Source organism: Topomyia yanbarensis, chromosome 2 (assembly GCF_030247195.1).
Source record: "Topomyia yanbarensis strain Yona2022 chromosome 2, ASM3024719v1, whole genome shotgun sequence".
Lineage (NCBI taxonomy): Eukaryota > Metazoa > Arthropoda > Insecta > Diptera > Culicidae > Topomyia > Topomyia yanbarensis.
The window spans coordinates 52,102,247-52,129,890 of NC_080671.1; the positions used below are offsets into that span (position 1 = coordinate 52,102,247).

The window sequence follows — 27,644 nt, forward strand, 5'->3', positions numbered from 1 at the left end:
CACGGATACGGCGTAAGCCTAATAGCAGCAAAAACGAGAGTTGCACCAAATAAAGCCATGTCAATTCCAAGGCTAGAACTTCAAGCCGCGGTGTTAGGCACACGATTGAAAACAACCGTTTTAAAGGAACTTCGATTGAATATTACAAACGTAACCATGTGGACAGATAGCACCACTGTACTCTCCTGGATACGAAGTGACCATCGCAGGTATAAAACATTTGTAGCCAACCGAGTAAGCGAAATACTCGACGACACAACGATCTCCCAATGGAGGTGGGTACCATCAGGAATGAATCCGGCAGACGAAGCAACACGGAACATCCAACCTACGGAATCTATATGGTATACAGGAGCGACGTACCTAAATACAAAAGTGGAATCATGGCCAAAGGAGAAAGGTGCAGTCATTGAAACTTCAGAAGAAAAAAGGGTTTGCAGCGTTCAAGAAATACAACCTGCGAACATTATTATGCACACAACTTGGTGCTCGGATTGGGGACGACTAAAGAAGGCAGTTTGTTACTGGCTCAAATACATGGAAAAATTGAGGACGAAAGTATCAAACTCCAGATATGATGAGACAATTACTTCTGATCATTATAAGCGAGCAGAAATCCTATTGTTACAACAAGCACAGCAAGAAGCTTTTCCATCCGAGCTAGTGGCTCTGATCAACGGCGAAGGTATTTACCAGAACAGCTCTGTAGCAGATCACGAGCTTGCATTAGATGAAAACCGTCTCATCCGAATCAGCGGACGAATACAAAACATGACTCCAGTACTATTACCAAACAAGGGACATATAACGAATTTGATCATAAAACAATACCACGAGAAATTTCTACACCGTGAAACAGAAGCAGTTATAGCTCAAATACGACAGCATTTCTGGATAATCAAGATTAGGGCGGCAGTAAAAAGAGTGAATGCAAGATGTCAACTCTGCAGAAACAAGAAGGCAAGCCCTCACCCTCCAAAAATGGGCACATTGCCAAGCTGCCGCACCACTCCAAATTTAAAACCATTTACACACACCGGTATAGACTTCTTTGGACCAATGGAAGTTACTGTAGGAAGAAGATGTGAAAAACGCTGGGGTGCACTCTTCACCTGTATGGCTACTCGAGCTATACACCTGGAACTAGCAGACGACTTAAGTACAGACGCGCTTCTCATCTGCATAAAAAACTTACAAAACAGGCGCGGCAAGGTCTGTGAAATGTACAGCGATAACGGCACCAATATGGTTGGCGCAAGTAATCAGATGAAGGAATTAGAAATCAGAACAGCGATCGAAGGAATAAAATGGAATTTTATTCCACCATCAGCTCCACACTTTGGAGGAGCATGGGAACGTATGATACAAGAGGTTAAAAAATTACTAAATGAAAAGTTATGGCCAGTATCAAAACCCAAGGAGAGCGTACTTAGGAATGCTCTAATCGAGATAGAGCATCTCCTGAACAGTCGCCCGTTAACACATATACCATTAAGCTCCAACGATGATGAACCCCTGACACCAAATCATTTTTTGATTGGATGCGCAGGAGGAACGTATCCTTCACTCGACGACACGTCGCGAGCCGAGGCAACAAGAAAACACTGGAAAAAGGCTCAAATGGCAACTACTAAATTTTGGGATCGGTGGAGTACAGAATACCTTCCTAAACTGAACAAACGAGAAAAATGGAAACAGAACACAGAACCACTCCAGCCTGATGATGTCGTTGTTTTTCCAGACGAACAACGGAAAGGGAAGTTTCATAAAGGAATTATAACCGAAGTAAGGAAGGCGCAGGATGGCCAAACAAGGTCTGCGGTCGTTCGCACTGAAAACTCTAAATTAGTTAGGCCAACTGTAAAATTGGCCAAATTAGACGTAAAGGCAGATACGGTATTCACCGGTCACATACAGGAAATATCACCAAAACGAAAAGACGTCTTCCCGCAAAATAGTAGCTCAAATGCAAAGGCAAATATGACAGATTGGGGTAAGCGACAAAAAATCGACATAGAGCTAGTAAAACAACTAGCAGAAAAGCACAAAGCCGCTCATCCAACCAAACCGAAAAAGAAAACTATTCGAGCTAGGCCAAACATGTGGGCAAAAATGCTCGTCACTACAGCAGCAGTACTATCTTTAAATACAACGTCCAGTATGACCATCAAACCCGTACCAAATGCGGGACTTTTATTCGATCACGAAGCTACCTATTTAATACAAACCGGAATTTGGGACACACAAATTACTACAAACATATCTCCCACCGACGATGTAAAACTCATTGACACGATACACAGAAACATCGAAGACGCTATAAATGGACTAAAGCAGAAAATAAAAAATCCAACACTCATCGACTTGGCTACCTCGATTGAACAACAGTGTTACGCCGCGAAGCAGGAAATTTTGGAACCAGCTCGAGTAAAAAGAGGAAAGGGAATTTTTGGATTCCTTAAAGACATACTATTCGGAGGCGATGATCTGACAGAGCAAATCGAGGCTATCCGAATGAACGAAGAACAAAAAATTCATGACGTCACACATAGCATGAATCAGCTAAGGGAAAGAACCCTGCAACAAAACAATCAATTTGAACAACGGATTCACCACGCATTAGATGGAATCAAACTTTTGAACAAACAGTTCGCGATGACTATGCAGAAACTCTAGCCAACCATCTGATGGACACAATAATGGTGGCTAAACAACTGATCGAGAGTATTCTCACACGTCACAGAAAATTGAAACGTATACCCGTCACCATAGAAGAAAGAAATGAATTCATCCAACAAGCGAACCTGCGACTTCCTGCAAATCACTACATACCCGAGGATGAGTTTGCAACCCATTATAAACTCAAAATAAAGAATGATTCGTATCACATCACGATGAGATCTATTGTGATACTAAGAGAATCATTCGAAAATTTCAAGGTTATAGCTATACCAGACTTTGAAAACAGAACAAAAATTCATGTTGATCAACCAAGAATCGCCATCAATCAGCACAACCAGTATTTCTATCCCTCTAATGAGGCAAGGAAACTAAACGAAACACACTTCCTCTGCTTCAAGCCAACAATACAGATGGAAATGTCATGCGTGCCAGCAGCAATATTTCACAAGCGTCCCGTAAGAAACTGCAATATTACAACTTTCGATAACCTGCCCACCGATTACGCGGAAGTAATCATATTATCACAACCAAACACACTACTATACTACGCAAAAGATTCAAATACAATCACGATACTCTGCAATAAGGAATTGAATTTCACCTCATACAACATAGCGGTTGTAAAATTAGATCCTGGTTGTGAAATACGAACCAAGCACAGCGTAACGTACGCTAGCATCGGCGGAACTTCAAAGCAACAAAAAATATACTTCAAACGCCACGATCAAATACCTCAATGGAAAAACGACAATTTCAATGCGTCAGAAGACACTTGGGAAACAACAGAACTTGATCCGATAGCTGCAACCCATTCATCCTATCACAACGATCCTGAAACAAAGGCGATAAATCATCATGTTCCGGTCATAGTAGCAGCGGTATCATCAGTACTTGTTGTGGCCACGATAATCAGCGCCCTTTACTATAAGAAAGGCAGTCGACGTTACACCATTAGAACATCGAGCAGACCAACTCCACTTCCAAGACGACCACCGAGAATAATTCCACGAACAACAGCTGCAAATAGTGTGACACAAATTTAAAGCAAGTGCATTAATAACTTAAACAAATATTAAAAATAACTTAAAAGATAGGAACGTTATCATTTATCAAATATTAAACTAGGCTCCAAAAACATAAATCATTAGTAGGTAACAAAAGTAAATATTATATGAACCTTTATAATCAGATAGGCATCGAAAATCTCGACAAGCAAGATGACCATCGGCGCGTCGGCTAGTTTTTCGTAAGGTCTATGGGATAGACTTACGGGGGGCAATATGTCGCCGACGCAAAATCACAAACAGCTGTTCGCAGCGAGCAGCGGCAGAATCAAAACAAACCACCGTAACATAGAACAGTTCGTTCTGACCTAAAGAGGCAGAAGGAAAATCGAATTACATTCAAGTGCGCCCAACGATGAGTCAATGCGCGCTCACGCAAGGGTCATATATGCTTCATCGGCATTTTCGGTGCCACTGCCGGTCACAGCGCATTCGAAGACGATAATTATATCGATATTTGACTTCGCGCGGTGGCTTGGATAATAAAACATTTGTGCAGAGTTGACAACAATATTCATTGTTAACATTCTGTACCAAAACAAATCTAAATAAAATCGATTCAAAAATCGATTATTTGTAAATAGCTAGCTTAGGAAAGTAGGTATATAAACCAAAAAATTGTATAATAAAATCAAGTTGAAATCGAGCAGTCGAAAGTACCACTTCACTCAGTCGAAAATCCTTTACTTCGTGTCCAGACCCTGGAGTTCTTCGTTGGTTTTTCCACCTTGTTAAATCCAAAGTCAAATTACTTCCTTGTTTGTAACGCAAGCGGGGAAGCAAATTGTCTTACGACCAGAATTAGTATTGGATTGTTACGCAGAACGATACTAACTGGACGAGGAATTCCCGGCTTATTAAGCTATAGCGTGTGGTATTTGTAACGCAGGTGCCACAAACTATACTTAGTCCAGAATTAGAAGTGGCTTGTACCGCAGGACGCTTCTAACTAGACCCAGCACCCCCCTCTGCGGCGAAAGATCGTTCGGCGGAACGATACCTGAAATTCCTGCTAAATTTGTATTCTGAACCACTGTGCAATGATAGAAGAGAGAGAGAAAATTGTTCTATGTATTTACACGTTAATAAATCTAGAACGAAACGACAGAGGAAGAAATTATTTTAAAAAAATACCGCAGTCGGTGGTCCTCAAGTGATAAAGTAACAAAGTTAATGCAGTCGGAAAATATAACTCCGTCGAACAATAATAATGTAACATTCAAACAATAACAAAATGCGTTCCTTCAATTAGCGCCGGCTGAACCGAGCTCTCACAAGTTAATATTATTTGCTATAACCCCAAATTAATAGCGAAATTTACTGCCCCATTGGAATACAAAACAGTTAAATAGATATCTCGCACAATTGCGTGTACGTCCTACGAGCAAAATCTACGCTTCTGCTATTTCCACTGCAGCTAGCCCACACGTGGTGACGTTATCGTTTTATCTTAATTACTGCAATTGTTCTAGCCACTCTGCAATCGGTGTCACAGTTTTACGATTACTTAGAATATATTTACGCCATTTCCCCTCGTTTAATGCTGAATCTGATGCTAATATGTACCTAGGTACCTCAAATCCCATTTGCATACCTATATACTGAGACGGCTGTTGTTCTGTTCGGTTGATTGCAACATTGAACGTGACATTCGGCACACTCTACGACTCCTAGAACTAGAGAGACGGAAGCACTAATATGGGAAATTTTTCATTCCCTCGTTTGAATAACCCCGGGGGCTAAAGACATTAGTTTAATTGTTTTAATTTTCCACTCGTTGCACCCCTCGCTTGTGTCAACGTGGGAGTCCACGATGAAATCCAATTGAACAAAAACTGTTACCCATAACAGAAAAATTTGCTTCATTGACGACAACGGGATGTATCCATCAAAGGCCAAGATCAAAAATAAACACATGACTTCTCCAGCTAGCCTTCGTGTGGTAAAGAGTGCTTATCAGTGGAATGCAATTTATGGCTGGAATTCTCTAATGCTGCTTTGCTATTCAACAACAAATTGTTACTTTTATGGCCGTTAAATATATAACTAGAAATATCTCTGATTGAAAAGAGCTTTCCTCCCGGTCGTCTTGATACTGATCACATAGCGGAATTTGAAGCAAACTGCTATTATTAATTTCTTCATACTATCATACTTTATTCAAACTATGAATCACAATCAGCTGGAACAAGCAACTCAATCATAATTTCGATATGCCTTACTGTTGGGAAAGCAGTGAAGCTTGTTCAAATTCATAAGACGTACATCTCTAACCTTTGAAAATAGTTTAAATCATTGAAAAAGTTATGTCATTTTCTTAGCATTCATGTTACATTTCGTACATTTGTTAAATTTCACGAAAAATTAAACGATATGGTCATTGTTTAGCATCATCGATAACTAACATACGATCTTTTTGTTTTCAGACCGTGGAAAATGGATCACGGTGGAGGTGACGATGAAGCACCGATTGATCCTAGGCTAAACAGCAGCAATTTTCCAGTGGATCAAGATTTTGAAGGTAAGTTAGTTCTCTTTCAACTATTCATTAACCCTCCGGCACTCGCGCGATTGGCTCCCCGAATGCGCAGCCGCTGGTGCTGAAAGAAGATTTCGCTGGATTTTCTAAAGGTGTTGCACAAAATACAACGGCGCGAGTGCCGGAGGGTTAAAGTAAGGTAATTTCGGGCGAGATTCCGCATATTTCTAAAAATCAATCCTGCATCAAAGTAAACCATACATACCATATGATTAAATCATTTTCATTTTTATTTTTGGTTGACGTGAAATACTTTCAGTAGGATTTTCATATGAGCACAATAATGTGTACTATCCTCTTGCTTAACTGATTTTATCAGTGTACAATAAGTTAACTAGGAAACAAGTTTGACACGCTACTGAACCGTAATTTTGTAAGATTTGATGTTAGCAATACACGTCTAATTCACGGGTAATGAAAATCTCGAGAGCTTACCATAAGACGCTGAAAGCAGTTCCACAGCCCTAGACTTGATTTAGCTACGTCAAAATGTCAGTTATTGCACATTCTCTTAACCTTGCCATGTTGTGCTCAAGAGCTTTGGTACTGACCTTAGACATGTGTATTTATACCTACCTCGCCTGAATTGAAACCAATTTGTTTCCATTATGTACAATCTATCGTAAGTCAATATTATTTGAACAACAAGAGCGGCCTCGTAAGACGTTCGATTGAAGATTAGGAAATTGTGATTGGATTAAGAAATGCGATATCAACCGGATATTTAATTCCCGTCAAGTATGACACAGTTCCGTGCTATATGACAATTAATTGGATTGCATCAAATAGTATCAACTGGAATGATACATATTATTTATGGGTATTGTATATACGTCTTACATTTTCAATTCGGCCTTTGATATAACAATGATGTCTGTATAACAATTTCAATAATCTTAAAGTAAACACAAGAAAGTAGAAGCGAACTGGAGAATAATTCAACTGAAAGTTCAAAAAAATATTGTAAATTTTTAATTTAGTCCACTAATTACATTTTATAAGATTAGTCAATGTAAGGCGAAATAAACTCAAATCCCATCCGATATTTGCAGTAGCATTAATTATTCCTCCACTCGTTAAGTATTGTGTTATTTTAACTTGAGACATAACCCCCACTATCATTAAAAGTCAGAACAACATAAAAATCTTAAATCACTGAATCAATAAATCCGTCGAGTAACGGGCACTCTGTTCATACCATAGATTCACAATAACCAGGCGTAGTGAATTGCACGTCGTTATTGCGCCATAAAACGCGAGTGAAGGTGGCAATTTAATCAATTGATTTACGATAGGGTAGCTGATCCATTTTTCCATCACGTCGATAGTATTTCATTGATTACTCACCCTATAATCAGCAGATTCCGCTCCAACTGGATTCAATAAATTTACTTTATTTTTAACAACTTGTTCATGAAAAATGTAAGATGCTCGATGCGAAAATTCGAATCGAGCGACCTACTTTTTGCACTCTGCATTTTCGAATTTAACAAAGACAACCGATGCAGCCTTAACAAATATTTTTCAAATTGAATCGTGCCAAGAAACCATTACCCTACGCCTTCTGGTTATATCAATTACCGCACAGACAGTGTTTGTTTAGTATGTGCGCCACTTGCGTGCGTTAATAGTATTACCACTTGGTAATCAGAGAACAAACAGTAGCTTAGCAGCTATGTTCTATTGTAGTAGAATAACTATTATTGTAGCATTATTTGATTAAAAGTTTAGTTATATCACATTCTTGGATGACAATCGATTCTATCCGTTTAACATACGGCTGTGCTGGCAATCCTAGAGTTTTGCTTGCAATAGTCTTTTTTCAAGTTTTCCGCAACTGAACTCAAATTTAGGTCTCTAGGGAACTCTCCAAATGGCCAGATTGGCGAGATAGCCACCAACGTTTCGATTTACTTTGGTGTCCACTCTTGGTTTCGTACACGTAAGTTGCGTGTAGACCCGTAGCGTGCGGTTGGTCGCGTTTGCCCCCGGAAAAATCCATAAACAACTAAATTATTGTTCGACAGTCGAACTGCTAAGGGGCCCGAAACTGAAACTACATTAAAAGCATCAGAAGACCATGCTACGGCCGCGTCAGTCCAATTCAGATTTATTTAGAATAAATGGTATTATTTCTTAAATATAAAGTCAATAAAAGAATAAATAACGAACCTCTTTGAGTAGGACGACATAAAAATTTCAAATGTAAAACTTCGTATACCAAACAAATGGCAAAATTTATGCCAAACTGTATGGTTCTTTTTCTCAGTTTACATAGAATAGGACAGATAAGAGGTAATGAGTAGTAAAGCAGATACCCTCCTTGAAACTGTAGCAAAAGACGTGGATCAAGCTAGATCGAGTATCATCGAGAAGACAATACCATGTCGTAACGTGAAAATTAAAGTGCCTTCGGTACCGGGAAAAGTTTCGAAATATCACAAAATTGCCGGTGTCCAACCTTGGCGTCTCCCATTCCTGCGCTAAGTTGAATCTCTGGTTGAAATGTCACTTACGATTTTTTGGTGTTTCTGGAAGCGCTAGAAACTCCTCATATGATTTTAAATCTCTAAGACCAGGAGCTATTAGTTTCGGATTTGTGTCAGCGTTTTCTGAAGCTGTTATATTTGGCGGCCTCTCAAGATAAACATTTTAGTTTTTACAAGGAAGCTTCAAATTCCTAGGACGATGTTTGTATGCGGGTATGTTAATATACCATATATTATCGCAATTAGCACACTTCTCAGCAGTCTCCATGCAAGGGCCATTTGCAATAATCTCAGCATACTTACCACGCCGGGTCTTATTGCTACAATGACCCATTTGCTTGTAATTATGTGGGCAACGCATGACGCGTGGTACAAATAGCCGAACAGGCAGACGAACCTTATCGAAGAAGACGTAATCAATCAAAGCAGTTCCTCCAAACATTTTCGCTTCCTATTCAACATTTTCGCTTACTAGAGTAATGTGCTTCAACAGATCCATCCATGATCAATTCGAATCGGTTACCACAACGTCGATCTCAACGTTGTGAGCAGGCATGTCAACACGGCAGTCCTTCATAAAGGGTTTGTCGCCAGTAGCGTCATTTGCTTGCTTTAGACAGTATATCACAATTTTGAGCTTAACTGGTCGAACTTTCGAGATATCAGTAACGGCTGAATATTTCTGTCGGGATCTTGTCAAATGGCATTTATATTACTAGTTGTGAAGTACAAAAAATAATTCTTTCAAGTAATTTTCTCACAAGATGGCGGCTGTGCAGCCTTTTCCCGTAGTCGCGTCTTTATGAAAAGGGTCAACGACCGTAAATCTAACTCCCGTAATTCTTTACCTAGAGTTTTAGATGTTTTCTGATTCCTTATAACAATATCAAGCGATATACATAGGATTTTTTCGATATTTAGATTTTTCGCGAATTGGCGCTCTTTTAAGTTAAAAAAAACGCTGAAAAGGTCATAAATTAATTAAACAAGAAAAAAATAAAATCCTACGTACGTCGCTGGAGAAATCAATTCTGAATATACTGTAAAAATTTCAAAGCGATCAAAAGTCATTTGTTCGAGTTATGTTTCCGACCAGCACAAAAAATGTTGTTTCGAAAAAAAACGTGGTTAAAGTTTTCAGTACACTCAGGGTATACATATGAGGCGTTGCGGTTGAATTGAAAATATCAACATTTAACAATTATCGTCGTCTTCGGTTTTTTGATATATCATTTTCAAGTCCTTGAAGCACATCTTAAAGCAAAAAAAAATTCAAATTTTTTTTTTTTAATTTTACAGTGGTTCAACCCCTTAACGGATTATCTTTGATCCGAAAGAAGATCAGATGCGATCCGACCGAGTTCAATGCGTATGATTTTAAACGGAAAATCGAAGTGTTTGATGACAAACCTTTTTCGACATTGTCTTCTCAATATATTGGTCTAGCGTCAACTGATTTGACGAATTTACAATTCAATGTTCGTCAAAACTGTGCCTAATGCTTTAACCCTTTCATGCTCAACTTTTTCTAGTGCATGTAGTATTTCAAAACTATTTTTCCTTGAAAATAGTGGGGTCAAGAAACACGAAAAGCCATTTTTCTTAAAGATGGGTGCTTCCCTCGCAGTGCTAGAAGCTGCTCAATTTTTACCTTCCAATGCTCAATGCAATTCTCCTAGAATATTTACAATAGGCCACTTGCGTGGAAAACGTAGCCAAAGGCACTCTAAATTGATCAGTTTTATCAGTTTTCAATAATTTTGCAACATAACAAAGATATATGAAAAATATATTTTTCGTCGTCAATATAAACTGTCCCTGGCAGCACTGCTCCATTAGAATCTAATCAGACTAACTTCAATAACTTTAGTTCTAGAGCTGATCCTTGTAACTGTTACTACTAAAATGAAAGCCAATAGTCACATTTATTAGTCTTACTTGTTTTTGTGAGCAAATCTTGCCTCAATCAAAAGTTATAGCTGTCTAAAAACGTTGTTGTCCACAAACAACATGGACATGAATGGCTTAAATAGAGTTCTCTAGGTTCTTTTTAAAAAAGTTATCTTCTAAGAATATTGTACAAGTTACTTGTTGTGAAAATTGGCAACAGACCTCGGTACCTACTGGTTTGCCCGTTGAGTAAGCTAGGTCCACCGCCAGGGCTAGTTGGCTCACTAAAAGAACGTCGGTGCCGAGAGAAATCCCACCACGGCTCAACGAAACGCTATCAGGAGAAATTCCGCCGCTAGGAAACTCTCAGCCGAAGTAAGGTCAGTTTACGTTGGATACTATCCGAGTAGATCACTACAAAGCTGGGATCCAAACAGCTTACGGAAATCGGTTCATGGAATCAGGAGCTAAATGGCTTGTGATAATTTACCGCTGGAGAATATCCGAGTGAAGTGGTTAAAAATGGCTCAAGTACGCAGAGGAGTGAAACGACGTAATAGACGAAGGAAATGACGTACAGCAGGAGAAAAAGTCGGAAGCTAAATGGTCGGTGTTAAGTCAGACCGGACTAAGTCGCAAAACATCAAAAAATGAGATAATGATAGCACTGGATAAAGAAAATCGTCAGCTACAATCGACTGTTGCCAGATTTGAAATATGTAAGAATAAACAAGAATAATGGCAAAAATTAATTTCCAATCATAATGTAAAGGATGCTGCGATTCAAACTTTAAACTCGTTTTTCTCGAAATCAATATTTTGTCACTTAGTCCGGTCTGACTTAATACCGATCAAATAGAGTAATCAAGCGAGATTTCGATTTAATTGTGGAAAAAATAAGAGGTGATATGAAAGTACAACAGGACGAACTTCCCGCTCCAATTCCGAACGCCGAAATAAGCTGTCGGGAACACTAGTGAGAGATTTTGACGTAACAATACCAAGGCAGCTGGAGCCGGGGAGTTGTTTGAATGAAAGGCTCCGGTGTATTGTTTGAACAAAACGTAGGTGCTGCCCGCCTAAAACCCAGAAGACCCGTTCATATAGTAAGATCAGGGGCAGTTAGAGAAGAGCGTAAGATGATATTCCGGGTGACCAGGGGCGCTTTTAATCGTGAGATAGGGCTAATCAAATCCACCAACTATAAGGAGCTGTGCGTAGAAATGGAGGCCAACTCCTGAGACAAAGTTTACTGTATCGTGGTATCCAAAATCCAACGACACCAGCTGTAAGGTGCGCCGACCAGTTTAAAACAATCGTGGAGCATCTTTTGCGTCGATGCCGATGGTGGAAATGTTGGTGACAATCGGGTCACCATCGAACGGTTCCTTGGAAACAGGACTTAAATCGAAGAACGTGGCACTGAACACCGCGATCCTGGCGTTTCCGTACATGTTCTGGACAGTACTATAGGAATGCCTGGACGAAAGCTGCCTACCAGGTGGAATGAGAATCCAAAATATGGTGCTGCTGCCAAAACCAGGGAAGCCAACAGGTGATCTAGCGTCGCATTTATTGGGATCAAAGCGTGCTCTGAACTCATTATTCGAAGAGAATGGAATAAAAGAATAAAAATAAATGCCAATATGCGCCAGGAATAAAATATATTGAAATTATACCACAATGTTTTCTCTTGCCAGTGCAATCCATATACATACAACTCGGTTTCTCGCATATACCTGCTAGAGAGTTGACGGTTATGCTCAGTTATTTTCGCATTTAGCGCGAACTAACATCGATGTTGGGCATAGCAAAGTTTGCATGTTTCTCTCTGCCGCATACCGATTACTATTATTACTATTCTATTCCGCTCGCAGGCCAAGTATAAAATTAAGCAAACTTATTGAAAAGGTCCTATGTGCAAATGAGAGCCTCTCTGTTTACTTTCTCTTCCGCTAATAACAAAGTCGCATTTGCGTTTGCTGCTTAATTTTTTGCATAAAGGGCGAACACGAAATTATTGCGACACATTCAACAAGGCATAACTTTTTTACCATTGGGTAAAAATCAATCAAATTTTGCACACTTTCTCATTTGTGTGTATTGTTTACATGCTGTCAAACTCGAAGTCGTGTTTTTCGATTCAACGAAAATGGAGGTGAACCAACGCGAGTCGAGAGAACAAATTCTTTCTAAACACCTGGAATTTCCTGACCTGTAACACTGGCAGTTGGGAAAAATGTTGAACATTCACCATTCAACCGTCTCCAGAGTGTTGAAGCGGTTCCATGAGTGTAGATGAGGCCAATTCTGTCCATTTTGTTCCAAAGGACATGAATCCGCCAAACTGTGCGTAGCTGCGCCCGGTGGAGCAGTACTGGGCAATGATGAAGCGGGAACTTCGGAAGAACAAGAAGACAGTCAGAGACGAGAAAGACATGTTAAGAAAATGAAAAAAACTGAGAAACTGGTACCGGATGACACTGTAAAGACTTTGATGGAGGGCATCAAGCGAAAATGCGTTCAATGTTACACTCGATGCTCCACCGATTAACTTTTCTTTTGATTTTTGAAGTAAATATATGTATAAAACTACCCTAAAATTTTGGTTTGATTTTAAACATTATAAGAAAATTGGCATAACATTTTCGGTGTCGCAATAATTTCGTGTTCGCCCTTCAATATTCTAGTCGAAATCATAATCTACCAATATGTACTGAAACATTATTGGAAAGATTAATGGTTAAGCCGTGATAATCGAAAGAGAAAGTAAACAAAAGGAGGCTCTCTTTTGCACAAAGGTCCATTTCAAAAAGTACGCGAGAAATAGAGTTGGTGTTCGTTCTTCTGTATGTAGAGAATAATGTCATTTTTTCAATTATCAACGATAATTCAAAGAATCGTAACTTATCACTGATTACTAGTCCATAGAGAGAATATGAACTATTTCCTGATGTAAAACTGAAAGGTATTCACTCAAATTACCCCAAAGTTCCAATTCAGCTACATATTGACATGAGAAAACGAATAGAAGCAATTAGACCAAATCTACGAATCTGACCTCATGCAAAAGTGGCCTCACTGCTGACAACTCAAGAGGTTACACCAGTATAGAGCACGGAAAAATAGGCTTATTCCTGAAATTTTTCTTGCTGCCAAAAAGAGATGCATCGAGATCTTGTTAAATAGAATTTATAACTTAAGTAATGATTCACAAAAAGAATTCTAGTAATTTCATCACAAGATGGCGGCTGTGCAGCATTTTCTCCCAAGCGTGTTTTTGGAAGGGGGCCCCGGCCGGAAATGTATCTTTTTTGACCTAGAATCTTTTTCTGATTCCTTATGACAATACCAAGCGACGTACTTGAGATTATTTCGATAGTTTGATTATTCACGAAATTGCATACTTTTGAGTGAAAAAATCGCCGAAAATGTCATAAAAATCGACACTAAATTGCTCATTTTGAAAAAAATAAACTGTGCAAAATTAAATCCTACGTACGTCGTTAGAGAAATCAATTTCCAAAATACTTTGAAAATATCAAAGCAATCAAAAATAATTTGTTCGAGTTACTAAAAGTGGTTTCGAGACAAACGAGGGTAAAGTTTTCAATGCGCTCGGGGTTTACATAAAAGGTGTTATAGCTGAATTGAAAATTTGAATATACACTCAGGTTTTTTTTACGCGGGGGATACGAGCCGCGTAAATGAAAACCGCGTAAATGAAAACCGCGTAAATTTCAAAATCCGCGTAAATGAAAACCGCGTAAATTTCAAAATCCGCGTAAATGAAAACCGCGTAAATTTCAAAATCCGCGTAAATGAAAACCGCGTAAATTTCAAAATCCGCGTAAATGAAGACCACTTAAATTTAAGAATCCGCGATAAAGGGAACCTCATTGATGGATACCGCGTAAATTCCAAAATCCGCGTAAATTTCAAAAACCGCGTAAATGAAAACCGCGTAAATTTCAAAAACCGCGTAAATGAAAACCGCGTAAATTTCAAAATCCGCGTAAATGAAAACCGCGTAAATTTCAAAATCCGCGTAAAAAAAACCGCGTAAAAAAATACCGCGCAAAAAAAACCGCGTAAAAAAAACTTGAGTGTATATTGTTTTCGTCTTCCATTTTTTGGGAATATGATTTTTCACATCCTAAAGCACATTTTATGCCAATAAATTAAAAATCGATTTTTGAAAAATTCCACTGTGGTGTTACCCTTTAAGTTGTTTTGTTCACCAAATGCCTGTAATCATACAAAATGAAACCAATATATTTCAATTTTATAATAAGAAAACCAATTCCCCCATAATTTGAACGTTTCCGATCTATATGTGCCAGTACATGTTTCAAAAATCCAATACATGATTTTTAGAACAATCTTTTCTTTAATTCGTCTATGTTCCCGCTTTTACAGTACCCGACTTTGTTTGTTATGCCTATAATAGCTCTTGCATACCATAAATTACATTTCAAAACAAACCGCATCGGATACTGCTGTTTGCAAGAGTGCACTTGGCAGTCGAGATTGTCAGCGTGAATGAACTGTACATACTACTACTAGATCCTGCTGAACACGAAAAAATAAATATGCACTTGTGTGATGTACATATACTTATCAGACAATTCCGCCAAAGTTTACCAACGATAAGCACCGAGATTCAAGCAATTTATTTATAGGTACTATTGCACACAATATCACCTGCAAACGACTTGTAGTGTATTTGTGTTGATAGCTAATGAAAAATGGCTTACTTTTCTCCTACTATCGCCTGATTACATTTTCAACTATTCATGAATATTGAATACTTCATTCCTTCCAGGTCACCGAGCACACACTGTTTACGTCGGCGTCCACATCCCGGGTTCATCAAGGCGCCACTCACAACGGCGTCGCCACAGACACCATCAACAAAGTCGTGAAAACGGTGACAAAGGCTCCATAAATGCCGAAGCAGAACGACCAGGTAAACTATCTATCGACTCGTTTTCCCCCATAAAACACTCAGGACCTGTGGCACAATTGCAATTGAATGACATCCCACTTCACGACGGATGGGGATCTGAAAATGATAAATGTTTTCATTCATCATTATTGTTGCACTATGCATGAGAAAAGACTGCCAGCTCTGTTTCACATCGTTATTTGCCCTGCTGCTGCCCTGTGAAGGACGACAGTCGGCATTCGAATACTATAGTATACTAATGGACAACTTTTCACATTTCTTTCTTGCGTGTGACTGCTTTCGATTCAAACCGATAAAAATTCGCTTCAAAACAGCGATCCAAATACCTCACGTTGTCACCCAACGAAGAATCAGCATCGCTGAAGACGGCGAGTTTTGTAAGATACGTCATTCTCGATCACCCTCCTTGTTCATTTTCATCGATTGCGTTTCAGTTTGCTTACAATTTCCTTGAATCGATTTTCCCGGTTTATTCTTTTGGCAGAAAGAAAATTGAACAGGTCGCTAAATTATTCCAAATTCCGTATAGGTGTTTCTCGCTACCCCAGACATGATAGAATCCTTTAGAAAACCGAATGAGACGTATTGATTTTTAAAACTAAATTTCATAGTATGGTACCATAGGGGATCATTCATAAATTATGTCACGTTTTTATGTATTGTGACATATGGGGATATAAAGAGTAAGGTGAAAAACGATGTAGGGTTTTGCTGAGGAACAAAATTATTACTTTTTGGTCTAAAGTTTCAATTATAAAAATATTTATTTTGCGTTATTACTCAACGTTTCAAAGCTTCATCTTCAGGACAAAACGACTCAAATATATTCATTGTCAAGTAGAGTGTACCATTTGGATAGGGTCTGCAAAGCGACTACTCACAATTGCTTCCTATTCACATTGAGTCAGTGAACAGTGACATTGTATTTCCCTGTTCAATCTGGTTCGTTTTTTGTGGGAGGATATTTTCAGTCTTTTTGTCATGAAGATGGAAGGCAAATCTCTTTGAAATGTTGACTAACAAAGAATTGGTTCCCGTTCCCGTTCCCGTTCGACACTAACTGAAGGGAATTAAAGATATTTGGGACAATTTGTGACAATTTATGACATAGGAAAGGGGAGGGGTCAATTTTGAACTGTTTAGAGTGGCATTATTTATGTATGATCCCTTACTCAACCCAATAGATTCATTATCCCAACGTTGAATAGACTTGTTTTGACATATAATTTCAAATTCATCATTTCACAAAATTTTACACATCTATTTTGAGAAAGAAAATGAATTTGATGGAATGCATGCTTTATTAGAAATACATACACTTTTCCACTGAAAATCTCACAAAGAATCCCGACGCGATGATCCATAAGAAGATAGAATAATAAATTCGACTTTATTTATTTACCTAATTGACATTTATAGCATATTAGCTAAGCACATTTTTTCGCACGTGCTTGCTTTCCACGTAGCAGGAACGTATCACGCCCGGTTCCGCATAAACTTATATTGGTTGCCTATTTCCTAGCCGGAAAAAAGTGTCTACCCTCATATATTATTTCTCGCTCTGTTTTCTTCCCTGACAGTTACGCCCCCCGCACAAAGAGTTCAGTTCATTTTGGGAGGCGAGGTGGACGACGTCAACCATGAGTCACATCCGCTGTTCTCCGAGATGGAAGAGCTGGTCAAGGAGGGCGACGATATTGCCTGGAAAGAGACCGCCCGATGGGTCAAGTTCGAAGAGGACGTCGAAGAGGGTGGCAACCGGTGGTCCAAGCCGCATGTTGCCACCCTCTCGCTACATTCGTTGTTCGAGCTGAGAAGTCTCCTGCTCAACGGTACCGTAATGCTGGACATGGAAGCTGTCAGCCTGGAGACGATCGCGGAACTGGTCTGCGAGAACATGGTCAATGCTGGCACATTGCCCACCGAAGCGCGAGAGAAAGTTGTCGATGCTTTACTGAAGCGTCACAAACATCAGCACGAGCTGGCCAGTAAGAAGAGCCGGCTGCCGCTGATTCGGTCTCTAGCCGATATTGGCAAGAATTACTCGAGCTCAAAGAGTAAGTATCCTGGCAATGAATACTCTATTGTAGCACACACAGATATTTATATTGGTCCGAATAAATATATTTAGTTTAAGTAAGTGCGATTGATGAATCAATCATTGCGAACAAATTCGGCGTTCAAGAATAAAAACACTCCACGATTCGTTAGATATGCGACGCTCATCCACCGCCACCTCTGCCAACTCATATCCAATGCACGTCGTCTCATCGTCTCCGGGAATGCACGATGACGTCGGTGAAGCGACACCATCACCACAAACTGCACTGCTCGGTGGGTCTGTCAAAGATCAGCGGGGTCACTATCTAGCACTGCCAACAGGTATCTATGATAAGGGTTCACACGCTCCGTTGCTTCAATCAATGCAAATCGTTTTGGATCTTCCGCCATATATAGTTCTGTTTCCGACTCCCGCAAAGCAACATACATATATGTAGCTGGCACCGTCTACTGCTGCTTGTTTAATGCACACTGGTGAAGGATCATCACTTTCACATGCACATTTTTGTAAACAATATGTAACAATCTGTAGTCGGAGCGGCTAGCTGCAGTCCCATCATTAGTGATTTAGTATAACTCATGTCGCAGTTTAGGCTAATGGTGCTGGTAACTAATCCAACATAAATATTTTTCTATGCCAACATATCAAACTTCAATCCTTAATCCTACCCCGAGAATCTTCGATTTTTTATCCATCTACATGACACTTTTGGTATGTTCTCAGTGACTAAATGAAGTGTTCGCCGATACGTACAATAGATTACGAAGTAATGACAACGTTCTTTATTTTTACATTCGAGTGTTACAAGAGGCTAACTTGATGATATTAGGGAATGTCCATTGAAAGCAGAATTAAAACGAATGAGCATACAAAAAATTTCCTAACGAGGATTTAACGGAGAATTGGATCTTGAAAGTAAGATTGATTCGTGGTGTCTTGTTTTGTGGACTGTACCACGAATACGATTTGTGGCTCTATAATGTAATTTTGATGCACAGCGCAGTTTTTGTTTTCTATCCGAAAATCACACTGAAGCTTATCAAATGAGTAACGAAGTTCGTTGTCCTAATAGGTTTCCCATATCTACTGCTCGCACCTATTAATGGTCAGCTGGAAATAACGGTATGATATTTCATGGAAAAGCATAGAGCAATAATGATTCCATGAATAATATTCCGAATTTTGTGAAATAGTTCAAGTGAAAATTTTATGGCCATGTGCAGAATTGCATGAAATTGAAAATGATTAGGGATATCTTATAAATATCCCATGCAGATCGTGAATTCTGTACTAGGAATTGAATCCATGAATATTATTTTCTAATTTCGTCAACTAGTTCACGAGCACAAATAGTAGGTCGTGGCTATTATACTAGGAATCATGAACCAGTTCAGGAATCCAAGAAAAATATTTTATGATTTTGTGAACCATTTCACGATCAAGTAAGGTTAGTCATGGCTATTATACTAGGAATCGTGATCCAGTTCACGAATACATGAATATTTTTTTATGAATTCGTGAACTATTTCACGAGCACGGATATTGACTAATATATTAGGAATCATACAGTAAACAACGTACGTGTCGGATTATTTCTTGATATGGGTATTTCCAAATAATCCTTACGCACATCATTGCAAACTTCAGTGTCATTTTATTTCATAAGAGAAGGTTCTACGTTCCACTAATCGGATTCATTCACTTATAAGTGACACACACTTCTTTTTCAGATTTGATTTTTCGGACTCTGATCATCAACGATCTACCGGGGTATACATAAGATCATTGTCTCATTGTGATAAAATTCGTCTATGTCAAACCAAGAGAACACTAGAAATTCTGTTTGATGAGCTTTTCGCAGAAATATCAAAAGCTTCGATAGGATCAGATAAGCAAAAATTCCAATTTTTGATTTTTAAAGAGACTTACAAGAAATATACACAATAAAATTATTTCTGTGTATTTCTGCTATTACTATAGTGTAATAATAGTGTAATTGAAGTATCACAAAGATCCCCAGCATTTTGTAATAAATCGCAAATAAACACAACCATCTTAACAGCGTGTCGGTTTTACCCCAACAGCATGCATTTTTAAAAAAAAGCATTTAAAAATATTGAATTTCTCAAACTCGTCTTCAATGCACCCAGTTCATCATAGGAAAGGCCGATAATAGTAGGTACTGAAAAATGTGGTGATTTAAAAAGCTTTTGTTCTGTTAAAACCTTAAAATCTACCAAAAAATTAACATCCAGACGAGTATGAACGCTACTGTCGTAAGTTTTGTTTATTTTTATGACATACGTCGTAATAACTTAAATCCAATCCAATCCAGCTCTACATAAACGTACTAATAATAAAGCGTCATTTTGAAATGAATAAAAATTTGATTTCTAGGAAAAGTTTTGGGGTGTCAGTTTTACCCACAGTGTCGGTTTTTCCCACAATTCCCCTAAGTCCGATCAATGCCGGAAGGAGTGTCCTTGAGCTAGAATATTCGGCGGAATCTCAAAAGAAAAATTAAGCCTGTAGAAGGAATCCCTCCTGCCTATAATGTGCTTTTGTTTCTGCTTTATATATCAAATACTATATTTAGGAAATAAGGGAAGTTATGCAGTGTTTTGATACCGAGTTAAAAACTATTTCTGAATATTTATCTATATTGTGCCAAGCGGAAAAGTTTGCTGCTCATTGTTCTGTATATGTTTGTCTTGTATAACCATTTCCATTCTTCTGTAGGTGATATGTCGGCAGTACTGTCACACTGTGCTGTGGCTGGTGGATCGGGCGTGGGCATAACCACATGGTTCCATGCTGGTGCATCCAGTGCCCCGCCAGCAGCATTACCCAATACGGCTGTACCATTATCATCGAGAGGTTATCACACACGCAAGCATTTATAAATAATCATCTGGTTGTTGAGTTTTTTTTTTCGATTTCGATCAGCATTCGTCTTTCTCTCAATGCATCACAGTGTATTTTGCTAAATATAACACCACTCTACAGTTTCCACAAAAGGAAAAGAACTGGCCCATTGAATAGAGCTTATAACTTATTATATCGGTATTACATTTATCTGATAACATACATTTTGTGCCTCTATCGATAAACGATAAAACCAAGAGAAATATAGTTTACGAACGAAATCTCACAGAAAACTGAATAATTCGACAAAATCAAGTCCCATAAAAACACCATTTAAGTGGATTTTACAGAAAACTAATAAGACCAGAAATATATGTTCTCCTAAACTAAGGTACATTGGTCTAGTGCCGAACCTTCAATGACAATTACCGAAAGGCCACTGGTTCGCTTTGTCACAGCTAAATAATGCTAAACGCCACAAAAATCTAATTGAAAGTCATTCAAAAAAAATTTCTCGCATTTCGCATCTCGAAAAGTAATCGATACTTATTATTTTACTTAATCAGGATTTTTTAATTTTATAAAATTTAACATTTTTCACTGGTAACTTGTAATTATTTGTAACTATTTGATGCATGGAAATTTGCTATATAATTAAAGCTGCGTTTCCTTTGTTGCCAACCGGAAATGAAATTCTACATTTTTGTTATTGATCTTATGTACCTATATTGTTTCATGCTGATATTGACATACGAATTCGATTCCTGCATTTTTATCGTCACCCTATTAGTTATGTCGCCATTTATGACATTTATTCAATTTGATTGAATCGAACCAAGGGGATGCCGAAAAGATTTTCAAAATTTCTTTTTCATAGTGGGTAGTCTATGGTAAATTTATAGTTGTTTAGCTTATACTATCCTATTAAAACTTTCGTTGAACAAATAAAATTATACAAATAAAAGTTATTGTCGTTCCCTCAGATAAAAACAACGATTTATATCAAACTTAGACAACACAAAAAACCAAAGCGTAAACTAATTTGAAGACATGCGAATTAGACAGCACAGCTATAAATTTCGGGGAACCACCAGCGACGACTGTTACAATATTGCATTCAGAAATAAGTACGAGTACGGGACTATAGAGTGTCTTTGCCGGAAATGGCACACTCAATTTTGTACACAAAAAACGACTTCTATCGGATCCATGGAAACAGCAAATTTTGTTCAACAGTTCTTCCCACTTGTTCCTTACTATTTTTCGAAAATTTTCTGAAATCTTTAAAGACGTTTTATGATCGTCAACAATATTAACATCTGAGGATTCATGTCTTTTAATTCGAAAAGCACATCATCAGTCCCTCGTACCATTCCAGCGCATTCCAATTCGGATTAATATAATTTGAAATGATGCAGTGGCATAGCCAGGGGAGTTTAGGGGTTAACACCCACCTCCCAAATCGAAATTAATTGAATGGAGGAAAAAACTATTGATAGTGACTAGTGTAATTAAATATTAAAATAATATTTTGCAAATTTTTATTTGATCATTACACTGAGAACCTAATATTTTAAGCACCATGAGAACTTTTTATAAATTGTGGGAATTGGATCTTGTAACTGATCTCTTAGTAAGGATCTTATAGTTGACAAACCATGTCAATACCAAAAAATGAAATCATCCACATTGAAACTGAATGGCGTTCTCTGTTTGTTTCTAGCAGGTCAGGATCGGTTTTTATGGGCATTTAATTTTGTTTTGTACTATTAACTATATGAATGGCCACTAAATAGATTTGGATATAAAGAAAATTTATAAAAATGTAAGGTTACTGGCTATTAATGTTGTGCAATTAAGGACTAAGTTAAATGGCGTAATGCAATTTTGTGTACAAGGACTCGTTTTTAAGTAATGAACTTTAATAGTGAAGAAAAGTAAAATAAAACAGTTTTTACGATCAATATCATATAGTTCTGAAACCGTCAGATTTGGAGGTTTAGTATATTGGAAGAATTTAGCAATATAAACCATCTTAACCGATAAAATAATTTTAGTGATTAAACTTCCCAGATGGATGCATTATCAAAGACTTAGTGTCTGCATAAAAGTTTATTTTTAATTCGTTTATTTGGCACGGATCAAGGCGTTAGCTTCACGGAGCCGTGGGTCTTTTATATATTTACATGATGTAAACAATAAAAATAATAAACAGTTAATGCTAAGATCGATCCCGTACGCGCGACTTGCCATTGCGCGCGGAGATCCGTTTTCGTTTCGGGGAAATATTTGCATCCACGTCAACTATATCATGGGGGTCATTTGTATCTCTGTCGTCTTCGCACATGTCCGGGTCATCATCGGGGTTACTGCCTTGATGTACGCGATCAGGTGTTGTTCCTAACTTCTTTCCCTTTCGGGCCACGAGCGTAAACCCTCCGTCTTTGCTAGTAGCTCCCTCATTGCTGGAATTAGCTGTTGAGTTTATGGTACTTGACGCGGCTTTCGCAGTTGTCATTATTGCTTGAACAGCAGACACAAATTTGGCAACCGTTTTTGGCTCAGGGAATGATATTGGAGACTAAGTGTTGGTATTTCTTTCTGTAGATGAGTTTTTCTTAGCGGTTTCTGGGCAGGGTTGTCCGTAATGTGCCGTTTGTTCACAAAACTGACACGTGTTAGTTTGTCCTTGATATATAGATAGAGTTCGCTGTATAATGGTATCACCCCCTTCTGTTGTGTACTGCAGGGTTAGGTAGGAGGGAATGGGTTGGTCTACCCGCATTCTCACCACAAAAACACTATTTGAAATACTTGGAAAGTAGTTCCTCCACGTATCCTCCGAAATGGATTCCACTTCTCCGAAATACGACATGAATCTTTTAATGACCACTTTGCAAGTACGTGGTGCCAAATCATGTAATTTAACTTCCACGTTTCCGTTATCCATATACACAGGGATCTTGATTTTTGCGGTGTCACAATCCAGAACGTGTTTCAAGTTGTTTTGCGAAATGAATCTTTTTGCCTGGGCGAATTTGTTGAACGTTATCAGCACCGCGTGTCTGACGTGCTCCAACTGGATGAAACTTACGTCTGAAAACCGAAGCTGCATTTTCTCCTTCAGAAAATGGTCACCAATACTCGGTCTTATGCGGAATGACTGGAAGTCAATGGCCACCGTGTTAGCCAGAAGAATCACATTTTGTTGTCGAGACTCAGTCATCTTGATACAAAAATAGTAACGTTCTTAGTTTGTTCTTCAGACAAACCACACAAGAACAAAGCAACTGCTTGCGCTGGCTTGGGTAGCAGCAGAGAGCACACTGGTATTGTGACTGATGCCTTTGGTGGTTGAGAATAGACTGATGCTCATCAAAGTTTTCAAGAATGTTATTACAAATAACTTGTCTGAAGATATGACTGCTGCATATGTTCAGCGTATCCAGATATATTAGGCTATTTGTGAAAGAGAACCTTCAAAACAAGTTATTCTGATATTATTGTATATGATCGGACTCTCCTGCTGTTAATAAACAATTAAATAAACATTTAATTCAAACTGTCAACTGTTGTTACGGCATTCAACTGGAAGGTGAAGTATATTTTTCAATATTAAGAGCCATAGTACTCAAGGGAGAGCAAGGAGTTGAAGGGAGAATGTTTAGAAAAGCGTGGAAGGGTCACATGTACAAGCTTAGAGTTTATCGGCGACTTCACCTTTTGTCTGCTACCGTAGGAGTCAAGATCTTTTGGCTTTAGAAATGCGAATCACCTGCCGTAGACTCGGCATGTCCGGACAAGCGTAAAGTAATTTATTACTTCATGCTGTCGGAACCGGATTTAATCTAAACCATGTGTCTCTGAAACTTACAGTTATATTGAAGGATTTAAGAATATAGAGAAAATATCGTTTTATATCTCGAAATACTACATACATAGAGCTTTCATATCTTCAATAAAGATATTTTAAATGAAACTCCCAACAACTTTGCTAAAGACATCAAATCTCTTATTATTTTTTTTTGAGGAGTTGATTCTACATGATTATTTCTAAGAGAATTTATCATTAGAGTTCTTCTATCAGAAGATGTGATTTTTTATGTTTGGAAACAAACATAAAATAGCAAAAATTCCACTTAGAGTTTGATACTTTACTTATCAAACAGTCCAAGGCCGTATTGTCCTTTGCTGTATCAAGAAGTCGTCTCCAGTTCACTCAGTCCATGGCTGTTTGTCGCCTCGCAGGGCACGAAAATCCCTCAGGTCTCCTTCATCTTGGTCGATCTCTCCTCCTTGTAGCTGTCTTCTTAGTTTCTAGAACCAGTTTTACGTTGCTGTGTGAACAATGGGTGGTTCTTCAAGCAACTGTTGCAATACACCATCTCCACATTCCGTCTTTCATATGGATCCAATCGTAGATAGTTCTCAACAGTGCGTTGGTCTCCCGCCAGCATACTCCTACTTTCTTGACCGTAGCGAACAACCGGTATAATGAGCGATTTGTAGAAAATTAACTTCATGCGATATCGTACATTCTTCGATCGTAGCGTTTTTCGAAGCCCAAAGTGACAACGTTCAGTTGCTAGAATACGTTTCAAAATTTCTACGTTAGTTTCATTATTCACGGTCATTAGTGAGCCCAAATACACGAACTCATCAACCAGCTCGATATCACCATCAATCGATATACTTGGTGGGAGGCGTAACCTCTTACTCTCATGTAATATATATGACGCATTTGACCAGTTCAATTCGCTTTATTTCAACAGTTAGTCAGATGTACGTCTCCACCACCTTCTCAAGATTGTGTGTCACAATGTCGACGTTACTGGCGAAGATAAAAAGCTGAACAGACTTCCGGAAAACCGTACCACTCGTGTCAATCCTTGCTTTTTTATCACACCTTCCAAAGCGATTATACAAGAGGGCTCCATCATCTTGCCGTAGCCCTTCCCGAGTTTCAAATGGTCTCGAAAGTATATCTCTGATACTCATCAGTCATCACTCAATCTATTGTCGTTTTTCCAGAAATCTGTCTCTGGACATCATATACCAATTTACTCAACGAACTCGCTTGCTAACAATGATAGGCGGCGACAAAGAATTTGGGAGAACACTTTCAACAATGTGACTGCTCGGTAACTAGTTGTAGCAATCTCGCTTAACGCCCTTTTTATAGACTCCAATTCAATCTTCCCGTAAAATCTTTCTCTCAGATCTTCAAAACCACCCACTGGAGTGCTCTAGCCAACGCATCTTTTCCGTGTTTCAACAGCTCACATGGTAGTTGAGCATTCTTCCTCATTTTTTATTCCAGAAGCCCTGCAGGTAGCACTTATTTCGGCACATCCACAAATCGCTTGCCAGAGCAGAAATTTCTTAAATAAAATCGACAAACTTATTGTGCAACGAATAACTTGGGATTAGTATCGAATTTTCTTGTACTGCAAGTTGGCGAAAGCCGGTCGAATTGTTTTTTTCCGGCGAATCAACTACATGTAAAGCTTCCGATCATGGACTTTAGCGACGATATTTTTCGTCTCATTCATTTTGAGTAGCAGTAGTACTTGTAGACATGTGATCCTGAATATTAGATTTTTATATGCTGTTAAGACAAACAGATTTGTTTTTGTTTGATCCAGAATTCAGAGAATTTGTCAAGACTTATCCAGACAATATAAAAATAAAATAAGCTATAGGAAGGCTACATCGAATCTTAAACCACTTTTTGAGAATAGCTGGAATCACAACACATGAAAGTTTTTTCGCTAAAAGTCGAGCAAATTTTCCGAATTTTCATCAGCTGAAAGTTCCAGTAATCCAACATGCTGAAAGCCCAGAGATTCAAATTTAATCCATTTGGCGGGTTCTCTATCCTCAAAATTAAGCAATTTAAATCCGAATTGGAGCGATTACCGAATTTTCAGTAATCAGAGATATATTTTTAACAACCAAGCATATTACAAATGTATATATACAGCTCATCGATAAAGCTACCTCAAAAAAATTAAGATAAGTCCAGACTTTTTCAAAAAATATTATGCCCCCGGTTATATGCAAAAACTACATAGTTTTACTCAAATGTTTTAATATTTTACTCACATGGTACAGACAAAATTTGTGTATGCCGTTTTCCAGGTACTGTATCCAAGAAGTAACAAAACAAATATTTATATTTTTTTTTTTTTTTTTTTTTTTCATTCGTTTTCGAGCTCTCCATCGAGACAGAGGTTGTTTTTTCTAGTCCGTAGTGCTGTGTGAGGCGATAAAGAATAGTTTTAATCCGCATTCAAGGTTATTTTGCCAGTTCGGTTCGGTCCTCAGTCTTTTGTTCGCGTGTGAGGATTAAACAATAGCCAGCTGTATAAGCTGGATCGGTTCGTCGTTGGACACCAGTTTAAAGCTAAGTGGTTTTTGTCTTTTGTAACACATTTATTGCTTTCTTCCGTCTGCGCGGGCGCTGATCCCGTGCGTTGACGTTTTCTATGGTTACCTCTCCGGATGGTCAAATGGAAGTTGAATCGGGTTCAACTTCTAAGGCTCCCCCCCCCCCCCCCCCCGGCCCAAATGCTATCCAGAACTCTCAACTGGTCCATTTGTGGTCTTCTTTCGGCCCAAGACTAAATCACTGAATCTTATTCAGATTTCTAGAGACCTGACGGAACGGTTCTCGGCTGTGACCGAAATTTCAAAGGTCCGCTCGGACAAGATAAGGGTGTTGCTAGCCAACTCAAAGCAGGCAAACGATATTGCTTGCTGTGAGCACTTTACGCGGGATTATAACGTGTATATTCCGGCTGTAAGAGTACAATCCGAAGGCGTCGTAACCGATGAGAGTTTGACGTGCGAGGATCTGCTGAAGTACGGGGTTGGCCGATTCAGAGACCGCTTACTTCAGCCAGTTAAAATACTTGAGTGCAAACGTTTGCACTCAGTAGTAGTTGCGGGTGATGGTTCAAAAACGTACCCCCAATCAAACTCTTATCGGGTGACCTTCGCTGGTACCGCTTTGCCAAATTTCGTCCTCTTGCACAAGGTTCGTCTGCCTGTGCGTCTGTTTGTGCCGCGGGTCATGAATTGC

The 27,644-nt window shown here is 38.7% G+C and overlaps 1 protein-coding gene across 14 annotated transcripts in view; it reads left to right on the top strand.

Moving 5' to 3' along the window:
* LOC131684926 (sodium bicarbonate cotransporter 3) overlaps positions 1 to 27,644 on the top strand; it is a 149,850-nt gene that overhangs the window by 87,217 nt on the left and 34,989 nt on the right. For 6 of the 14 annotated variants that reach the window (XM_058968184.1, XM_058968185.1, XM_058968183.1 and 3 more), the window contains 5 exons: positions 6,173 to 6,267; positions 15,490 to 15,633; positions 15,948 to 16,010; positions 17,214 to 17,690; positions 17,845 to 18,015. In XM_058968184.1, the coding sequence (XP_058824167.1) occupies positions 6,183 to 6,267; positions 15,490 to 15,633; positions 15,948 to 16,010; positions 17,214 to 17,690; positions 17,845 to 18,015 (940 nt within the window). In that variant the 5' untranslated portion in view covers positions 6,173 to 6,182. Of the gene's footprint in view, positions 1 to 6,172; positions 6,268 to 15,489; positions 15,634 to 15,947; positions 16,011 to 17,213; positions 17,691 to 17,844; positions 18,016 to 20,434; positions 20,573 to 27,644 lie in introns of all 14 variants that reach the window. The other 8 variants (XM_058968187.1, XM_058968191.1, XM_058968195.1 and 5 more) reach the window with 4 other exon arrangements.